At 49.8% G+C, this 16,759-nt stretch overlaps 1 protein-coding gene across 10 annotated transcripts in view; it reads left to right on the top strand.

Moving 5' to 3' along the window:
• SYNRG (synergin gamma) overlaps positions 1-16,759 on the top strand; it is a 501,862-nt gene that overhangs the window by 77,912 nt on the left and 407,191 nt on the right. For all 10 annotated transcript variants that reach the window (XM_085649490.1, XM_085649489.1, XM_085649487.1 and 7 more), the window contains one exon: positions 2,002-2,107. In XM_085649490.1, coding sequence (XP_085505616.1) covers positions 2,002-2,107 — 106 coding nt within the window. The remainder of the gene's footprint in view (positions 1-2,001; positions 2,108-16,759) is intronic.

Here is a 16,759-nt window from a genome sequence, read left to right as displayed (position 1 = left end):
CTAGACACTGTTTGACCAGTTTTGGGACTGGTGGATGCAGCCACGTTGCAAAGAACAACTTGAACACCTAATTGTAACACTGCAAAGTATAAACTTAGGAGAAACATCCTACATCTCTCACAGAGGACCCACAACAAAGGTGAGGTTATGTGGGACCCTTGGAGGATTTGGAAGCACTGACACACATCACAATTCTCTGACAGTGCTACTGCAAAAATGTGCCTCCTCCAGCCTTGCAACATGGGAACTTCCTCGGTGATGAACCTTTAGCGGTAGATGGGAGTTAGGAGGACTTTAAGAAAAACATGCAAATATACAACCACATATCAAAACACAACAAGGAAGTAAGAGATACACAACCAATAGAGCTATATTGGTCTCCGGATCTGAAATGTTTGGTTAAATAAGAGTGTAATTACACAGGCCTAGTTTGAGGGTGATTGCCAAAAGACTGAATCTCCCGCTTCAACGCCCTCCATTTGAGACAGTCCATCTGTACGTTCTTGAGCGTATAATTATTTGAAAGTGCCATTGGAAATGGTGAATGATAACCAGACATTTTTCTCAGCTTAGGAAATTATGCTTTGCCTTCACACTTGATCTAATACTATATGGGGTATGACTACTGGAGAAACTACATTATCCCACTGAAGCCTCTGGATAAATCAGGACATGAGAAATAGCAGCTGGATAGGCAGATAGGAATCACTTTATTTATAAGGAACGTGGGCAACTCTGAATCACACTAAGTATGAAGAGAAAGGACTAAAGCATAGGAGGATTGTTTCAACTTCCTGCGGAAGAGGTTTGGGTCCCTTTTAAAAATAGGAAAGCATGGTTTGTTTAGTTCATTTTCTAATTTTGGAAGGGGGACTGACCCGTACAAATTTGTATCTTAAGGTTGGGTAACAGTAAATATCCCTTATTCATGACTAATATGCCCTATGGGATGAAAGTGGGTTTTACAGATGCATGTTATTTTTAACGTTCGTAAGAGAATCGTGCTTGAAGTAAGGCTTGAAATAGTTTAAAGTATGGGAAGGAATTTATGCGTGGCTCAGAATATCGTGAAATTATCTATGTGGTATGGTACTAATGGAATAGAAACCACTGCATTCTTAAATTCTCAAATCCATGAATGTCCAACACGCAGTCCAAGAAATTGTAATTATCCCTCAGAGTAGCTAGACTCATTAAGTACCAAGTTCGGTTGGTGAGTTGAACACCCACAGCTGAGATTATCCTTTCCGAGGTGGATAGAATGAGTAATTTTGAGTTGGTTTGAAAAACCTAATTAAGTGTCAGTAGACCATTACATTTGTGATCAATGACCAAGATTTGTCGTGAAACCATTAAGAGGTTTAGCAACTGTTGCTCCAATTTTGTAAAGATTGTCATAGGGCATAGTATATTCGGAACTGATTTCAGCGGACTCCACTTTTCGCTTGGAAAGACCAATTGGACAGCTGCTGGGCACCATTGGGGGGAGGTGAGACAGAGCTTTACATCATATAGGCGTGTTGGAGGTTGTCCAAAATATATTTTTGGGTATTCGATTTTGACCGAGTTTTCATAAAGTAATGATTGATCAGGACAACCTCTCAAACTAGTTCCACTTGTGCTAGTTAACGCTTAATACATATATTCATTGTGTAAAGGGTACTGCAGCTTAATTGCCAGTAAGGATTGGCATAGGATAATTATCGATATTTTGAAGGCAAAATGGGAGAGGGCACTCCCTGTACCATGCTGCAGATGACATTGTAGAAAAGTGCTCTGTCTTGTACTTTTCATTCTATGTGACAAGTGTATTTCAGTTATAGCCACTTGAAGAGGTTCAAAACCTTGTCCCTGAGCATTCACATGCCATTGATCAGGGAGTGTCAAATACATTTTTCTTATTTTTTGCTAGCTGTTCACTGCAGTCAGCACATGTACATACAAAACTAATGAATGACAGTGTGAGCATTTTAATTGTGTATACTGTGTCTTCTACTTTAGGAAACGGTTTGAACAGCAGCAAAAAATGTTGGAGGAGGATAGAAAACGACGCCAATTTGAAGAGCAAAAGCAGAAGTTACGACTCTTAAGCAGTGTGAAGCCCAAGGTATTTTTAAATTATAAATGTCTGCTTTTGTTTCTGTTCCCCTCTGTGTTATGAATGTGTTTAGTAGCAATGTGTCAACTACAGCCACTACTGAATGCTTGATCAAGCAAGTTTCTTTTATCTGACAGACAGTAGGTAGGATGTTTATTTGCTAGGGATGAAGTTTGTTTATCATTAGAGTGCTTGTCAGAAATGAATTGGCGTGGGCAGCACAATATTGCAGCAATGATAACCTCACTGAAGTGATTTAACTCCTATTCAACAAACTGGTTCCAGTTCGTAAAGATTGGAAACGCTCCCCTTCAAAACCCACTCCAGCTCGGTTTGTCATGCCTGAGGAGTCTAACTTTTTCCCTTTATTCTTGAAACTTTGAGTGGCATTTTGTTGAAGCTTTGGATCGCTTTTCACAGACCATGCTCGGCTGAAGTTAAGTATCAGACTTCTAATAGCAAACACACTCCGATTACTTGTCCCACCAAGATTCAATTGTGAGAGGCTCAAATGAGACTAAGCCTAAATCTACTGAAGAACGAGTGCCTTCCCCTCTCATCTAATCGGATAAAAAGACATTTCAACTGACTAGTCTAACCCGCTATCAACCGTGAGGGTTTCTTCAATAGCTGTCACCACTGTGACTCTCTTGCTTTTAGCTTAGAGGCCATGCTACATCTTGACTCTCATATCATGGTCATGGCTTAAGGGTGCTTGACATCACTGTAAGGCATCATTAATTTTCAGCTCTGGCCTTGAGATAGTTGCACAGGATGTTATTGGTACATGCTTAGAACATGATGATGCCCTCCTTGCTGGCTGTCCCAAATCAATCAATCAATTGCATTTATAAAGCGCGCTACTCACCCGTACGGGTCTCAAGGCGCGGGGGGGGGGGGGTGTCAGTGCTCGAAGAGCCAGGTCTTGAGCTGCCTTCTGAAGGGGAGGTGGTCTTGTATGGCGCGAAGGTAGCTGGGAAGAGAGTTCCAGGTCTTCGCTGCTAGGTAAGAGAAAGACCTGCCTCCGGCGGTGGCTTTGCGAATGCGAGGTACGGCTGCCAGGGCTTGTCCGCTCGAGCGTAGGGTGCGAGGAGGAGTGTAGAAGGAGACGCGGTGGTAGAGTTTTGGTCCGAGGTTGTGCAGGGCTTTGTGTGCGTGGGTGAGGAGTCTGAAGGTGATCCTCTTGTTGACTGGGAGCCAGTGGAGTTTCTTCAGGTGTCCGGAGATGTGGTGGTGGCGGGGTATGTTCAGGATGAGTCGTGCGGCCGCGTTCTGGATTCGTTGAAGTTTCCTCTGCAGCTTGGTAGTGATGCCGGCGTACAGAGTGTTCCCATAGTCCAAGCGACTGGTGACGAGGGCGTGGGTGACGGTCTTCTTGGTATCGGTGGGGATCCAGCGGAAGATCTTGCGGAGCATGCGGAGAGTGTTGAAGCATGCCGAGGTCACCGCGTTGACCTGTCTGGTCTTGGAGAGGGATGAGTCCAGGATGAAGCCGAGGTTGCGTGCGTGGTCGGTGGGTTGGGGAGTGCTGCCTAGGGCGGGGGGCCACCAGGAGTTGTCCCAGGCGGTGGGTGTAGGGCCGAGGATGAGGACCTCCGTCTTCTCTGTGTTCAGTTTAAGCCGGCTGTCTGTCATCCAGTTCGCTACTTCCTTCATGCCTTCGTGTAGTCTGGTTCTTGCTGAGGTGGGGTTGTTGGTGAGGGATAGGATGAGCAGGGTGTCGTCTGCGTAGGATATGAGGTTGAGTCCGTGTTTACGTGCGATGTTCGCCAGGGGGGTCATGTAGATGTTGAAGAGGGTGGGGCTGAGGGAGGATCCTTGGGGGACGCCGCAGATGATCTCCGTAGCTGTGGATCTGAAGGGGGGGGGAGGCGGACTCTCTGAGTTCTTCCAGAGAGGAAGGAGATGATCCATTCCAGGGCCTTGCCTCTGATGCCGGCGTTGTTGAGGCGACGTATCAGGGTACGGTGGCAGACCGTGTCGAATGCTGCAGAGAGGTCCAGGAGTATGAGGGCCACGGTTTCCCCTTTGTCGGTCAGGGATCTGATGTCGTCCGTGGCTGCGATGAGGGCGGTCTCGGTGCTGTGGTTAGCTCTGAAGCCGAACTGTGAGGGGTTGAGTGAGTCGTTGGTTTCCAGGGCGGTGGTGAGTTGAGCGTTGACGATTTTCTCAATCACTTTGGCGGGGAACGGTAGGAGCGAGATGGGCCGGAAGTTTTTGAGTTCGGTGGGGTCTGCTGTTGGTTTCTTTAGGAGGGCGTTCAGTTCGGCGTGTTTCCAGTTCTCCGGGAAGGTGGCAGTGGTAAAAGATGTGTTGATGACATCTCGGAGGTGGGGTGCGATGATGTTGTCGGCTTTGTTGAAGATGTGGTGCGGGCAGGGGTCGGATGGTGATCCTGAGTGGATGGAGTTCATGACGCGGGTGGTTTCCTCGGTGGTGGTTGGGTTCCAGGTGTGGATGGTGGTGTTGTCGGTGGCGGGTTCCGGTGGAGGGCTCGTGTTGGTTGTGGCGAAGCTGTTGTAGATGTCGGTGATCTTGTGGTGGAAGAAGGCTGCGAGGGAGTCGCAGAGGTCCTGTGAGGGAGGGATGGAGTTGTTTTCGGCGTCGGGGTTGGAGAGCTCTTTGACGATGCCAAATAGTTCCTTGCTGTTGTGGGCGTTGTTGTCTAGTCTGTTCTGGAAGGCTGATTTTCGTGCGGCGCGGAGGAGTTGGTGGTGTTTGCGGGTGGCATTCTTGAGGGCAGACATGTTCTCGTCGGTTTGGTTGAGGCGCCAGGCCTTCTCGAGGGTGCGGCATTCTTTTTTGGAGTCCTTGAGGTCGGGGGTGAACCAGGAGTTTTTCTTGTGGTTGTTTTTGTTTGCTTGGGTCTTCAGGGGGGCCAGGAGGTTGGCGCAGTCTGAGATCCAGCTCGTGAGGTTGTTGGCGGCTTCGTTGGGGTCTGTAGTGCTGGTTGGTGTGTTCTGAGAGAGGGTTGATGCGAGTTGTTCCGTGGTGATTCGGTTCCACTGTCTTCTTGGTGGTTGTTGGGCGTGGTGGTGTACGTTGGTCTTCTTGAAGCTGAAGTGGACACAGCTGTGGTCTGTCCAGGAGAGTTCGGTGGTGTGGCTGAACGAGATGTGTTTGCTGGAGGAGAAGATGGGGTCGAGCGTGTGTCCGGCGTAGTGGGTGGGGGTGTTGACTAGTTGTTTCAGTCCCAGGTTGGCGAGGTTGTCCAATAAGGCGGTGGTGTTGTTGTCGGTGCGGTTTTCCAGGTGGAAGTTGAGGTTCCCTAGGAGGATGTAGTCGGTGGACGGGAGTGCGTGTGGGCTGATGAAGTCTGCAATGTCTTCGCTGAACTTTGTGCGTGGTCCTGGTGGTCTGTATATGAGGGTGCCTCTGAGGGTGGTCTTGGGGTCGCTGTGGATTGAGAAGTGGAGGTGCTCGGCGTCGGGGAGTGAGTCGTCGGTGTAGGTAGCGATGCGGATGGAGCTCTTGTGGGCGATGGCGATGTCTCCTCCGGTGCGGTTGGTGCAGTCTTTCCTGATGATTTTGTAGCCGTCGGGGATGGGTATGGCGATGTCGGGTGCCGAGGGGGGGTTCATCCAGGTCTCGGTGAGGAAGGCGATGTCCGGGTTTGTAGAGTCGATGAGGTTCCACAGTTCGATGGCGTGCCTGTGGGCGGATCGGGTGTTGACCAGGATGCAGTCGAGGTTGTTTCCGGGCGAGTCGTTCCTGTTGGGTGCGATGTGAGTTCGTAGGCAGGTGAAATGGCAGTTGCGGCAGGTGAAGGGTCCGTGGGTCCGCTTTGGGGTGGCGTGGCAGCAGCCCGGCGTGCGGCCGGGGTTGAGAGCGGTGAGGACGGCGGAGTCGTAGGTCAGGCGGGGGCGGCGGGGGAGGTGGGGGTCGCGTGGGCCAGGGGTTGTGGCACTGGGCGCGGTCCAGGCGTGGACTCGGCGCGCCCGCTGCGCGCGTCGGCCTCGCAGCGACCGCCATTTAAGGGTAGCCGGGGAGGAGGTGTCAGCTGGGAGGCGGGCGGGTAGGCGGGGGAATCCGAAGGCGGGAAAAAAGAGCGGCGAGGAGGCCTGGAAAAAAGGCGGCAAAAAGGACGGCGAGGTGGCCTGGAAAAGTGGCGAGAAGGCCTAGAAAACCCTAAGAGGGAGGGGGCTGAAAAAAGAAGAACGGCGAGAGGGGGCACACGGCACTCAGGGGGCACACGGGGGAAAAAAGAGGATTTACTGTCAGACCGGCAACACAAGCACTCTGGGTACACGGGAAAAAGAGGATTACAGTCAGACCGGCAACACAAGCACTCTGGGTACACGGGAAAAGAGGGAGCGCACACTCACAAAAGGCTTCTAACCCCTCTAAAAGCACCTGTACCTGTACCTGCTATCATAACACACCTTTATTGGCCTCACTTTAATGGCTGTGCAGAGGCCCAATGCGCTTGAAAAATTGCTTGCATCCTCAATATAGACCTACGCACGAACAGCCCTAAATATATTGCCCAAAATATAAAACATTTTGATGACAAAGATTTGAGGAGCAAATAATCACTGTGCTTTGAAAACTGCAGTTTTGAAAGTAAACTAGCCCAAGCTGGGCGGGTCCGATAGCAATGAAACACCTAACTGAAGCGAGGGGCCGGGGGTTGCCCTCGGTGTGCTGCGCATTGTGCACTGTGCTTGTCCTCCGCTTTCCTTTTTTTTTTTGCTTTGTAGCCTGTTTCTCCACGAATATTGTCCCCCATTATGTCTCTTCTTCCCCGCAGGCTGCCATCTGTACTTGTGTCTCCCGCGCTATCAACGGTATATTGCTGTACGTTATGCCAATGCTAAGTTGTTGTTGTAGATGTACTATATACAAAATGACAAATGTTTAATAAAACAACAACTTATAATTGCCATTTCTGGAATGCCTTCCCAGCTCACATTTGAGTTTTACATTTTACATCCTGTTCAAAAGAAGTCTCAAAACACGATTAACTCTTCTCGGTTGAAAACTGATGGTGCTTATCTTTTGATGACTCTCTTAATGGCAATACGTGTGTATAAACTAGAATATTTTCACAAATGCTGATTTGGTTAAGTCTTTCAGACACAACTCAATTTTATCAACAATAATGATCCTCAAAGTCCAAATTTATCAATAGGTCTTGATGGCTGTTTCCCAGTGTGTCTGATGGTGTTTTCTTTACCTCTGCCTTAAAATATCTAGATCTACTGTATTATAAAATATGATTTCTTTATTTCTATGTTCTGTAAATTGTTAAGTACTTCGAAACGCCTCTTGTGGCATAGTTCATACTAAATAAAAACTGAATCAAAAAAATACCTCAGTTGGGTACTCTGTGAACAGGTGTGTAGCGCCCTATTTAAATGTATTTAATTTAAATAAGTGTTATTAAATGTAAAGATGGCAACAGAATAAATGTGTGTATAGCAAATATGTGGATGCATTGTCTCTAATTATGTTCAGCACTTTAGCTTAATCCCTTTTGTGTCATTCTCTTCCCCTACAAAGTAATCCCTTACCCTGTACCATTGTCTCCACAGGTCCTTTTAAGCACTTTTTTTTTTTTTTTTGATAATCAAATTTATTGGTTTTAACAACAGATCACAAGAAACCATTCTGGCAGTAAGACCATCTACATGATTGCAGGGCTTTGCCCCTTCTTCTTGCCAATGGGTCTCTTCAAAGTGTCCGCAAGGAAAAGAACAACCCATGCACCCACTTACAATCATGACAAAGAAAAGGGGGGGCTGCACCCCTAAGGCCGCAGAATGAACCATTTGCCCCATACCTTAACAAAAAGCTCAGAACAACGCCGAGCCTCAAAAAGGGCTTCCTCTTGGGTACCGCACCAGTCCACCCCCCCCTTCTCCACTTCTGCCTAGTCTGTGGCTTGGCCTGGGACCAGAGCATCGCAATGTCACTTTTCGCCACCACAAAGGCAGTGCCCAGAAAGCGCTTGTCGGCCCGGGAGCCATCCAGACCATCGAACACCCCCAGGATCAGGCGCAGCGGGTCATGAGGCACCTCCCATCCCAGGGTCTGCGAGAGTTCCAGTTCCACCCCCACCCAAAAGGGCTCCAGGACTGGGCACTGCCAGATCCTATGGTAGAAATCCGCCGGGGCCTGACTGCAACGTGTGCAGGATGGAGAGGGCCACAAACGAGCCCTGTAGAGGCGCACTGGGGTGAGGTATGCCGCATGGAGGTAGTAGAGTTGGATCAGACGCAGCTTGGAGGAGGTAGTCCGGGTCTTGGGAGCCATAAGGGCATCCCTCCAATCAGCATCGTCTAGGGGACCCAGCCACCCCTCCCACCGGGCGCGCAGCAAGGCTAGGGATGCGGGGCCATTGTTGACGAGGGAACGGTAAATCCGTGATACTCCCCCTCTGCCCAGGTTCCCCATCCTCACCTGGGCTTCGAGAGGGCTGAATTCCGGGAAGGAGGTGCGGGACGGAATGTGCAGCCTTAGGGCATGCCTTAATTGCAGATATTTATAAAATTGAGGAGTGGAGTGGTCAGGTAGTATAGGTGGAGATTGGTGACCCCCATACCCCCGTTGTAGGAACGTATGCGACCATGTGCCAAGGAGAGTCGCGGCCGTCTGCCTCCCCACAAAAACCGGGAGAGGGTTCTGTCTAACTCCCGGAACCAACTCCCTGGGAGATTGAGGGCGATGTTCTGCAAAATATACAAAAAACGGGGTAAGACCATCATTTTGAATAGAGCACTTCTGCCAAGGGGGTTGAGGGGAAGGGATTGCCATTTCCGGAGATCCGCCTTGCCTTTAGACACCGTGGTGTAATATTTAGGGCCCATTCAAGTTCCGGAAGAAGAGCGACCCACACCCCCAAATATTTGAATGATTGCCTGCGCAGGGGAATGGATGTCTGCAGAGGAACCAGTGTAGATTTTCGCCGGGTTGAGCCAGAGCCCAGAGACTCTTTCGAAGGCCGAAAGGGCTGCCAGGCAACATGGACCCGAATTCACGGGGTCCGCCAGAAAAAGGAGAACATTGTCCGTGTATAAGGCAATCTTATCTATCTGGCAGGAGTCCCACGCCCAGCCACGGATACCGGAATCCTGACGGATAAGGGAGGCCAGCGGCTCCATTGCTAGCGCAAATAGGAGCGGCGAAAGCGGACAGCCCTGGCGGGTGCCCCTATGAATAGAAAAAGTCTCCGAAAGCACTCCATTAATCAAGACCCTCGCCCTGGAGCTGGAGTACAGCACCCGGACAAGGCGCCGGAACGGTATCCCAAAACACATCACCTCCAACACGTCCCCCAGATAGCTCCAATCAACCGTATCAAAGGCTTTTTCAAAGTCGATGAGCAGCAGGGCTAGATACGGGGTGAGCCGGTGACGGTGTGCCAGGGCGCGATGCAGTCGTCATATGCAGTGCCTGCTACCCCGGGCCGGCATAAAGCCACACTGGTCTGGATGAACCAGATCATGCAGGTGAAGGCGGAGTCTCTGGGCGACGGCCGTGGCAAAGATTTTAACCTCGGTGTTGAGGGAAATGGGGTGGTAATCCGCACATGCTAGAGAGGGTGGCTGTGTCTTCGGGAGGACCACAATGGTGATTGGTGATGCGGTTGGCTTTGGGGTAGGGCACCAAATTATGGAACAATTTACCATTTTTATCGCCCCACCCATAGACGCGTGCCACAGAAGACCACAACAGCAGTTGAGCTGAGTCCAGGGAGATCTGGCGAATCTCGTCTCGGATCAGTGCAAGTTGCCAAGCAGACACCGCGCTGTCGGAGCCAGCCTGGGCCCCTTCCAGCTGGGCTGCGTGAGCCTCGAGCTGCACCAGCCGGGCAGTCCGCTCCGCACGTTTAGCATGGACCAGACCTCTAGCCACTCCACGTATAGTAGCCTTACCGACCTCCCATTGCGTACCCGGCTAAGGGACCGAACCTGCATTAGTCGATAAATAGTGCCCTATTTCTTGCCTGAGGGCCTCGACAAAGTCTGGATCTTGCAAGAACCACGCGTTCATCCGCCACACCGTACGGGGGTTATCAGGAGAGTTCCCGAGGACCCGCTGTGCCCCACCCGATAACTGCTGGCCCCCCCGCTCACACACAGGATGATCTCCACTCCCCCCCCCCTCTCCCCCTTGATCCCGCCTGAATTTATTACCCTAACCCCTACTCCCCCTATCGCCGCATATGCGTAGGGAACAGTTTGTTAATTTGTGGTAAATTTTAATTACCTAGACTTAATTTATGCGGTAAAATTCAATAAGAATAACTCAGTAAAAATAAGAGGCAGAATCCGTGGTATTTGAGGTTTTAAAATGGGATTTATTCCTTACAAAGGAATTGGTTCGAACCAGGCAATCGGATTCCGTCACCACGAAGGTTCGGGAAGGGATAGAGCAATACTTTATTGACAGGTTGTCATATATATAGTCAATGCATTACAGTAAGACATATGCAGAAGGCGTAACAGCTGAGAAGAGAGATAAGAATACACATACGTAATGAAAAAAGGCGTTACAATAGGCGTGCATAAGGGCGTGTACTAGAAACGTCATTCTGAGGATGTCACAGGTGGGTGGATCCATAAGTGAATCCTGCAAAGTCAGCAGAAATACATGGCAGAGGTGCGCGCACGGCAGCATGACGTGTGATTGACGTGTAACTGGAGGGTGAAGGGGACTTGACATTTTAGCCCTACATGAGGAGACAGAAGTCTGGGATGTCAGAACAACCTAATCCCAAATCGTATCTAATATCTTGTGTTTAAGGAACTGTATTATCTGGAAGGGAAGGTCTCTCAGGCAGAGGCTATCCTATACTGACTTCTAGTGCGTGTATAAGCGTCTACGTGTCTACATGAGATGTGAGGGGGCATGGGCCTACCATGGTAACAGGGGCTATGAGTTACTTGCACGGAGACAGTAAGGCCGGGCCCTTTGCTCTGTAGCTGGAAGGATGTTTACCTAAACTACTAGACAGGAATGCATTTCTCGAGGAGCGGAGCTGATAACTTGAAGGCTGAATACAGTCTTGGCAGGCAACAGGCCGGGCCAGGCACCGTTAGCCGCGCAGGAAGTAAGACAAAGGTCATGGGTACAGATACAGATCCAGGCTGGAGCATTCAGAGGCAGAAAGCAGGAAAAGCTCGATGGCAGAATTCAGGGCCTAACTTGCCAGAGCTGAAAAACGTGAAAGGTACACCATATAAAGACGGTGGCAAGGCATACTTGGGAACGGAATATCCGACCCATTCATGGTGGATCTGGAAGAGGACATGTTAACGTTGGACGCATATGTATTTGCGTCTTCATGGCTTGAAGTGGAGGGAACATACATGTACTTGTAGCATGTACATGGAGCCGTTGGGGTCTAAGATAGGGGACACAGTTGATCATAAAATTCATATTTCCTCATTCCCTCCTTGTCCCCTACGGACCCTTCATGAGATATCGATCCTCAGGAATCCATCAATCTGTTCATGTAACATCATTTGTTCTTCTTTCTTCTTCCGGGATTTTGAATGAGAACTTGAGTGTGGAATACATGATGTGGCACACAGGCCCCAAATCGCTGGTCCACATTGTAGACACAGGCAGCAGCTGAATACTATGAGAAGGGCAATACCTAGGAAGGATAGGACTTTCCATCCCCAGGCTGACAACATGCTCCAGAACCAACTGGACCACGTCCAGGTGCCTGGATTCTGATGTATCTGGCTTGCAATCTTATGAAGACGAGTTATGGCTTTATATACGGATGGCGCGTTTTCTGGAATGAAAACACAGCAACTTGATCCGATGACTCTACAGGCTCCGCCCCTATCGGCCAGGATGACGTCAAGGACAAGACGATTTTGGAGAACAACAATCCGCATCGCAGACTGCTCCTCTGTTAAGTTGCCTAGGGCAGAGGTAGTTTCATTCACTACTGCTTCAAGGGTTCTCGTTAATCTGCGTATCAGTTTACTATTAGAGACAACACCTATGTAGGGAAAGAGACCTTTATTGAAGTCTGTATATTGTTCCCATGCCGTTTCAGTGTAGTCGACAATCGGGAGATCTCTCTGTGGTCTATTGTGTACTAGATGGGTATTTCTATGATAATCAGGAGGGGCTAGGAAAACAGGTGGCAGAAGGAATGCAATGTAACAGGTACCATCCCAATCTAGAGGTAAACGTATATATGCGTTATGACCACAAATGAAGTAGGAATGACGGGAAGCTCTAAATGTAGACTTGCCTTGATCACTGAATTCGATCACAGTAATACATTTACTATGACCCAAGTGTACTGAACCATTCTTTCTTACACATAATTCACCTTTGACTGGTAATACGGACATAGCAGGCAAGACTGGTGCAGCTTCGGATTCAACATTCAGAATCATGAGGTTAAGTGTAAAATTACCTAATCCATATACTTCATTTTCTAGATCAGTTCCTGTCCTTTTGGGAAGTCCCTCCTTGTTAGGGTAGCAGGCTTTAAGCAACACTAAGTTCAGGTTTCCCCATACCCAGTTGCTCTGGTAAACTACGGTATTTGAATCTAAAGAATTTATCAAACTAAACCATGCACCACAGGAACCATTGTGCGTGAATGGATACGGAAAGAGAGGCAGAACTCCCTTGTATTTCTGGTAGGGAGGGAGTCTGCCACATATCCAACAATTTGTAGCGTTGTTGGCCTGATGGAAGTGATGTAACATACTAATGAATGTGTTGTTGCGCAGCGCAAGTCTGTAGGGCAACTCATGTGGAGGTAATTCGCTAAAAGAATGTTCGGCAGTAACATTGTAAGCAGAATGTGCACGCTTGAAAATAGGATAGTATATGTGCAACAGTATACTTGCAGCAATAATCAGAAGATTTAGGAAAAACATAATCAACAATGTCACTATACAGTGACTATGAAGTAATTTACAATATGCACGTTTCTTGAGCTGTTTCTGTCTATCTCTCTCTCGATTTCGGTCTAGAGGATACATGTCAGAGACTAATTTAACCGATTCACCTAGGAGAGGACTTAAACAATCAAATTGTCTGACTTGCTAGACCTTAGTTTCAGTTTATATTCTTGGGAATCAGTCTTCTCGACCAAGGGGAGTTTTGAATCAGTCTGTGGAGGGGGGCAGGGCTGAGAGTTCAAATCAGAAGGTAGTCCATGAAATTTCTTGATATGGCTCGAGTGTAGCCAACCCTTGCGACCCTCAATCTTCACTGCTGTCCTCGTGGTCAGGAGTACTAATTTCGGCGTTTGCCAACGAGGCTCCAGCGGGCTCCTCCTGTCGAAATTTCTTATGAAAACAAGATCTCCGGGAACCACTTCATGGGGCTTCACCTCGGTGTTGTCGGGAAAGGCTGCAGCTACCTGTGAACGGCAAGATTGTAGTGCAGACATCAAGGAAGCAAGGTAATCTGTCAGCATATTACAATCAACATCAGTGATTTTACGAGGTATAGGCGTCCCCCACATATTTGGTGGCCTACCGAAGACCACCTCGTACGGGGATAGCCCTGTTCGAGAATGTGCTATCATTCTCATGTAAAAGAGTGCAACTGGTAAGGCTACTATCCAGTCGACGCCTTTCTCTCTACAGATTTTAGAAAGTCGAATTTTCAGAGTCTGATTATGACGTTCCACGAGACCTGCTGCCTCGGGATGCCGGACACAGTGGAATTTCCATTGATAGCCTAACAGGAGTGAAATGTGTTTCATTAGCTCGGATGAGAACGGTTGGCCATTATCTGAGTACACGATACGGGGCAAACCATACCGTGGGAAGAATTCACGAACCAGCTGTTTGGCAGTGGTCGGGGCAGTGTAATCTGAAACTGGATATGCTTCTGTCCAACGGGAAAGAGCGCATACAACTACGAGGACATATTTGAATCCTCGACATCGCTCCATCTGGATATAATCCATCTGGAGGACTTCAAAAGGGTGATCAGGAGGTTGAAATCCACCTTGCTCTACAGGAACGCCTTTACCTGGGTTGAACTGACAACAAATCATGCAAGTACGGACTTTCTGTTTGGCTGCAGCTCGTAAGTGTTTATTAAACCAAATGTTTTGAATACTGTCTAACATAGCTTTTTCTCCTAGATGTGCTGGACTATGTATTGTGTTAATGATAACTTTTTTTTTTTTTTTTTTTTTTTAAGACCTTTATTGTGCAAAGGAATGGTTACACTGCGTCACGCCAACAACCCGGAGGCAGGCCGCGATATCAACAAATGGTTTCAATTAAGGTGTACCATATTAGGAGTCGTAAACAGTGTCAGTATCCTACCATTCAGGGAGATACACACCCTCAACCCTGGTGAGGAGTACAAAGGTATAACCAGTGCAGAGTGGATGGTCTTACATTTTTGGGTGCCGTGAACTGGAAGCGAATCCTAGGCTTGCGGTCTCGTCCAGTCACTCCAGCGAGTACTAGGACCGCAGCTCATGGAAAAGGTAATGCATAGGCAAATCGTCCACTACCACCTTTTCTCCCAACCCCCCCGCAACAATCGGAGGGAAACAACAAACTTCGGTGCAGAGCTATTTCAAAAAACCAACAGACCTCACATCTCGCATACGCAGGGGCTCGCGTACAAGGGCCCGTCCGTCATAGAGGGACGACTACAAGCAGCATTGGTGGCTGCAGGAGGATCGCAAGGCAGCAGCCATGGGGCGGGGGCGGGGGAGGGGGGGGAAGGGACGCGGCCGGACAGAACAGCGGGGCGCTTGGACGGGAAGGGGGGCAACACGTCAAACCCGACAGGCATGCAGCAGGCACGGGATCCGACAAGAGCAACACATTCCACAGCCCTCAGGCGCATCCACCAAGCATGTATCCATCTATCCCAACAAAATGCACACAGGGCTCAAAGGTTCACCCCATGTCATCCGAAACACCCGTCCCAGGGGAGTCCACACCGGCATCCGAACCCGCCCGCTCTCTAGTCCACTGCAGGAAGGGTTCCCAGATGTCGTTGGGCCTAGATGCGGTGGGCATCGTCTCCCAGTAGTTCGTGAGCTGTGTCTGACCATATGTAACGTCTCGAACCCATGCGGCGAACGTAGGCAAGGCTCCACGGCCCCAGTGTATCGCCACCTGGCGTTTAGCGTACAGCAGCAGCATCGCGTGCAGTTTCCTGTCAACGGGTTCGGTGTCTTTAACGTATCCCAGGAGCCCTAAAAGCGGAGTGGGTTCATCTGACCTGTGTAAAATGTGATTGATGGCCTCAAAGATGCTCGACCAGTACTCATCTAGCTTTGGGCAGCTCCACGCCACATGGAGGAAGGACGCGTCCGCTCCACCACACTTCCAGCATGAAGCGTCAGTGCGGATTCCCATGCGGTGTAGCAGCACTGGTGTGCGATAGTACCGGTGCAAGAATTTAAAATGGACCAGTCGTAGCCTATAGTTCGGTGACAGCGCCGTGAGCTGCTTACAGCAGTATTCCCACACGTCATCTGTCAGGGTCCCGTCCAGGTCTGCGGCCCAAGCCTGTCTGGCCATAGGCACGGTGAGCGGGGCCTGCTCCTGCATGCAGTTGTACAGTCTAGATACCAGTTTCGCGGGGGAGGGTCGTGACAGCAAGTTTTGAAGGGCATCCAGTTGTGGAGGTTCCTCGGGGAATTGAGGCCACATCTTCCTGCAGGACTCCCGGAGAGAGTGATACAGAAGCGCGTCCGAGAATGAGGTAGGCTGGCCGTCCTCACGGACACCCAACGCTCCAAACGTCCCATCAGGGTAGATGTCTGCGAAAGTGGTCACCCGTCTCCCCTGGAGCGTGATGGTATCTCCCCTAGCACAAAGGCAGGGCAGCATCGGATTGCTTCGCAGTGGAATGGCCGGCGCATAGAGCAACGGAAGGCCCGCCCTCCGACTTAACTCCTTCCAGGACCAGCGGATCATCTCAACGGTGTCTACCTCCTTCGAGGGGCGGGAAACCCTGCCATATAACGCCACCCGAAGTGGCAACGGGGCAACCGCGGCCAATTCCACCGCCACGTGCGGCTGGTAGGGGGTGGGAAATACCCAGAAGTGCAAGAATTGAGCCTGAGCGCACAGCGAGTATAGCTTTAGGTCAGGCGCCCCGAGGCCCCCCTGTCGCAGCGGGAGTGTAAGCAGAGCCCAAGAGGTCCTCGCCTGCCGCCCAGCCCACACCAGAGATACAAGTAAGGAGCGGACTCGTGCATGGAAGCATGCAGTCATGGGTAACGGAAGATTAACGAACAGATATAGAAATTTTGGGAGAACTACCATTTTCGCCAGTGCGACCCTCGCAACCAGGGACAGGGGAAGTTTGTTCCAGACCTCCACCCTCCGCTCCAGCCAGTCGACCGCTCTGCCGAAGTTGAGAGACCATAGTTCCGGAGTGTCCCGACTAATCCAAATACCTAAGTATTTGACCGCGTCAGTCTCCCAACGCAGGGGGTAGTCCGAAGGAGGTTGAGCTGTCTCGCCAGTTAGAGGGAATGCAACTGACTTGGACCAATTTATAGACACGCCCGCCAGACCCTCGAAACGTACAAATTCTCGGAGCAGTGGATTCAAATTCTCTGCGGGGTTGGTAACATACAGAGTGACGTCGTCTGCATAAAGAGAGATCAGCAGACTACGAGAGCTGAAGCTTATCCCTCTCGCCGTGTGGTGTTGGCGTATTCTGGCCGCCAGTGGCTCCATCGCA

Source organism: Triturus cristatus, chromosome 3_2 (assembly GCF_964204655.1).
Source record: "Triturus cristatus chromosome 3_2, aTriCri1.1, whole genome shotgun sequence".
Lineage (NCBI taxonomy): Eukaryota > Metazoa > Chordata > Amphibia > Caudata > Salamandridae > Triturus > Triturus cristatus.
The sequence above is the reverse complement of the archived record's forward strand: the minus strand, read 5'-3'. Positions and strand labels throughout refer to the sequence as shown.